Consider the following 4638-nt stretch of genomic DNA (forward strand, 5'->3'; position numbering starts at 1 on the left):
TTTTATACAAAAAAATACCTTGATCAAAAAAAAAAAAAAAAATTGGGATAACCTTGAATTTTGAGCTAACTCCGCTACTAAATTATCGAGTTAAAATAATAAACCGCCGTTGAGTCACGAAATAGTTGTATGCAGGTATATGAGAGTGTAAATTAAAAAAAAAATAGTTTTGCAAATACCCCTTTTGAAATGACGAAAAAAGAAATACTATTATTTGTATACTTAAGGATAAGCATAAATATCAAATGTACAACAACAATCGTATTCAGTATAATTTCACGTATAGCAAAATTATTGGTGTGACATGAGAAGGGTATCATGCAATCGTATTCAGTATAATTTCACGTATAGCAAAACTATTGGTGTGACATGAGAAGGGTATCATGTTACAAGTCTAGTTGACTTCTTACATAACATTAATAGTTTACAAAGATAAGCATAAATACCAAATGTAAAGAAAATGAAAATAATTCTTATATAAACAATATAAAATCTAACTTCTTACTTAACATTAATAGTTTACAAACACCACCTTAAATTGACACCTATCTATCTCTTCAACTCTTGGATTGAACGAACTTGTCAGATTATTGTAAAACTTGTCTCCTTTTTCTTTCAGAAACCACATCTTCAATTTGTTTCTAATTTGTCAGAAATTTTCCTTTTTTAGAACGTGATCCAACTTCTTACCTTCTGGCAACACCCAAAAACACGAAGATCAAACAACTTTTACTCCAAAATTCACCATACTTTTAACCTTTAACTAATATATAATAAAACCCTTAACCTAAAAAGGTCAAAGATCTGGCAAACTGAACCAGATTTGCTCAAATGCTTTAACAATTACATCATGATATTCATCTGAATTCAAAGAAAGATAACAAGCAAGAAGCTCTTCTAAATCCTTTGATGCCCGGATATTATTCTCCACGATCATCTCCATCATTGACTCCATGAAATCTTTTTGTGGATCAAAAGATGACTTCACAATTGCAAAACTTTCAGGCATGTTCTTTCTTTGTGTAGACTTTTGGACAATTCTTTTGTTCAATGCTAGTTTCGGAGAATTCGACCGGAGTTTAAGGCCGGAGACTGATTTTCTCGCGGGAGTTTGGTTGTTTTCTTTCACTTTCTTGCTGGAAACCGGTGGTTTTCGGGTTCTTGAGGTGGGTTTGGAAGGTTTTGTTATGATCGGAGGGAGTTTAAGATCTTTTTCGGGTGAAAAATCGATCTTTCGGGGTTCGTTTACATCGATTATGATATCGGAAGTGGAAGAACTTAGGCGACAAGTGCAGGAGGTGAGTCCGGACTGAGTTGACTCGGAGGAGGGAGATTGGTTTGTGAGGGGAGAATGAAAGAAATCTTGGAGGGTGTGAGTTGACTCAGTGAGTGAAGTGCGTTTTGGAGAGGGTTTGTAGATTGTTTTTCTGTTGGGTGTCAGTTTTTTTGAGGATTTTCTTGGTGGGTCATGAAAATGTGGGGATTTGGGTGAGTTGTGGAATTGGGAAACTTTAGGGGTGTAGTAGAAAGAGTTTCTTGGATGAGAAAAATGGTGGTTTTGTGGTGGTGCTGTGGTGGTTGAAGAATAATAATAACCATATGATGGTGGTTTCTTGTGGTGGTTGGTGGTGGTTGTTGTTGTCTTGGTCTTGCTCATGTCTCTAAGCTTGTAAAACCAAGCATTTGGTAACATGTCCGATAATCTAAACCTGTAATTTCCCATTATAACCTCCTCACACACAAACACACACAGGGTCTTCTTGTCTTTCTCTCTCTGTATATCTTTCAGAATGTGTGAGTTTGGCTTGAGGTGGATAAATAAATAGATATATAGAGAGTAAGTGACACTTGTTTTTCTTTTTTTAATTTAGGCAAATGGTCCACTTATATTATTTGGTTGATTTTGGTTACAGAAGGGGAAAACTATTGCAAGCTTTATTTACACACTTAGAGTCTGTTTGGTATGGCGTAATGGAATAGATGAGAGAATGGAATGGACGAGGTAATGGAATGGACAAAGTAATGAAATGGATCATTGCATTCCATAGTCTTGTTTGGTTACCATGGAGGAAAGGAATAAATCATTACCTTGTGTTGTTTGGTAGGTAAAAAAAAAGAGGAATGAATTAAATCGGCGATGGGTGGTGACGGTGATCGGTGGCGGCTAGTGGCGATGGCAGCGATGGGTTGTGGTGGTCGGTGGTAGCGGTGGTGGGTGGCGGTGGTCGGTGGGTGACGGTTGTTAGTGGTGGTGGCGGCGATGGTCGGGGTTGGCTGTGGTTTGCAGTGGCAGGTGGCGACGATGGTGGGTGGTGGTGGTCGACGGTAACGGGTGGTTGCCACGGATGATGGTGGTGGCAACGATGACGGTGGGTGGTAGTGGTCGACGGTAGCGGGAGGTGGCCGCGGAGGATGGCGGTAGTGGTCGGGGTGGTGGTAGCGGGTGGTGGTGATGGTGGCGACGACGACGGTGGGTGGTGGTGGTCGACGGTAGCGGTTGGTGGCAGCGGAGGATGGTGGTGGTGGTCGTCGGAGGGTGGCGGTAGTGGTCGGGGTGGCGGTTGTTTACGATGGCGGGTGGCAGCGATGGTAGTCGATGGCGGTGGCGACGGACGGCGGTGGCGGCGGGCGGCGGAGAACGGTGGTGGTGGTCAGCGAAGGTTGGTGGCGGGTGGTGACGACGGCAGGTGGTGGTGGTGGCAAATGGTGGAGGTGATGTACGGTGTTTGCAACATAGGCTGAGAGAGGGAATGAAATGGAAAAAAATCAGGGGGAGTGGATGGAATGAATTTGAGGGAATGGAATGACTTATGTAATGGGTGATTCCATTACGTTGACCAACCAAACATACTTTTTTTCTTTGCATCGCAATAGTTTATTCTATTCCATCTACCATTCCTGCATACCAAACACTACCTTAGTGTTTTAATACGTTACTCCGCATAGAGCTATATGTAGCATATAGGTTGCATGAAATTCAGCGTCTAGCCCAGAAATCATAGGCACAGACAACTAAGGTTTATAAACGTTGCGTATAGCTCTATGCGTAGCGTATATAACCCATCAGAATTTTATTTCGTTATTATGGTGTATTTGTGTTATAAATTCTCACCCGGTTCCAACGTTAAATCGCTTAAAATATATAACCGTTAATGTTATACCGTTAATATTATATACCTTTAAAATTTTTGAAAAACGTATATACGATTCGAATATATTATATTGTTATCGTTTAAATTAAATTATTATAGCACGTCTAGTGCGGTTCGAATACTATAAACGTTTAAATATCATGCCGTTAATTATTTTTAAATACTTGGGTACGGTTCGAATATATTATACCGTTTAAATTAAAATGCTATACCATGTATGGGTGCGGTTCGAATACTATAACGTTAAAATATTATCCCGTTAAATATTTTGAAATATCCGGGTACCGTTCAAATATATTATACCGTTTCAATACTATTCAGTTTAAATTAAATTATTATACTAAGTCTCGGTGCGGTTCGAATATTATACCGTTTAAGATTTTTATACCGTTAATTTTATTAAATTACTCGGGTACGGTTCAAATATATTCTACCGTGTTTCCATACTATACTATTTAAATTAAAATATTATACCAGTTTTAAATTTTTATCACGTTAATTATTTTGAAATACCTGGGTACAGTTTGAATATTACATCGTTTCCATACTATACCGTTTAAATTAAAATAGTATATTGTTTCAATACGACTGAATATGATATATACAACATAAGTTTAATATATACATCATAAGTTTGTACATACATAACAAAAGATATAATATAACTAAATACTAAATACATCATAGAAGATAAAATACCATGGCAGCGGATCCTCATGCTGTTGCTGCTGATGCCATGCTGCAACCGGAATGAAGTGTCGTGGAGGTAACCCCTCACGCTGTCGACGATCCTGCGCCTCCTCAACTAACCACTCCATCACATACGTCAACCTGTCAACGTCGTGACGTAGCTGTTGATACGACGCATATGAGGGGGCAGGACCGGGCCGAACATGTCGTGGGAACTGAGGCACCCCTGGTGGCCCAAGCGGCTGTGGTAGGTCTGGAATGTACATATTCGGCTCATGCTCTGCCACCTGCTCCGGCAAGGCTGGGGGATCTATCGGGTCGAACTGTGCCGGTAGCTGCTTCGGCACGAAGGGCCGACCGCCCGCACCCTTAAAACGCTTCCCGTCAGGTGGGAACTTTTTGATAATCTTACATTCTGAATAGCGTGTTCATCCCCAACCTCTTTAGCTGTATCGCCAAGCGTAAAATCGGGTCACTCTCCGGGTGGTAGCCAAACGAAATGGCTATCACAGTGACATAGGCGTCGCCGTATAATAATCCGCGCTCTTGTTGATGATATACGGAGGCGAAGTATTGCGCCAACCCGTGTGCGAGAGCGCACGACCTCTTATACAAGAGTCAATAAAGGAAAAAAAAGGTCACCGCTCGTACACCACGCCCGACTCTTGTTTCGAGCGGTGATGGAATAGGAGATCAGCCTGTGAAGATACCTTCACAAATAAAGGTGCATTCACCTAATTTCAACTTGCACCTTCATTCTTTATCTCTAATCTTCTATTGGAGCTTGCTTCTGATC

At 40.8% G+C, this 4638-nt stretch overlaps 1 protein-coding gene across 1 annotated transcript; it reads right to left on the minus strand.

Annotated features, from left to right (window-relative positions):
- Positions 1–452: 452 nt before the first annotated feature.
- LOC110873198 (transcription repressor OFP1) lies at positions 453–1816 on the minus strand. The gene has a single exon (XM_022122128.2). It carries the CDS (start codon positions 1721–1723, stop codon positions 797–799), a length of 927 nt encoding a protein of 308 aa, XP_021977820.1. The 5' UTR covers positions 1724–1816; the 3' UTR covers positions 453–796.
- Positions 1817–4638: the final 2822 nt, after the last annotated feature.

The sequence above is a fragment of the Helianthus annuus genome, chromosome 8 (assembly GCF_002127325.2).
Source record: "Helianthus annuus cultivar XRQ/B chromosome 8, HanXRQr2.0-SUNRISE, whole genome shotgun sequence".
Lineage (NCBI taxonomy): Eukaryota > Viridiplantae > Streptophyta > Magnoliopsida > Asterales > Asteraceae > Helianthus > Helianthus annuus.

Bases quoted from the DNA above. Each gene is read 5' to 3' on its own strand.
- LOC110873198 (XM_022122128.2), bottom strand. From the start codon at position 1,723: ATGGGAAATTACAGGTTTAGATTATCGGACATGTTACCAAATGCTTGG.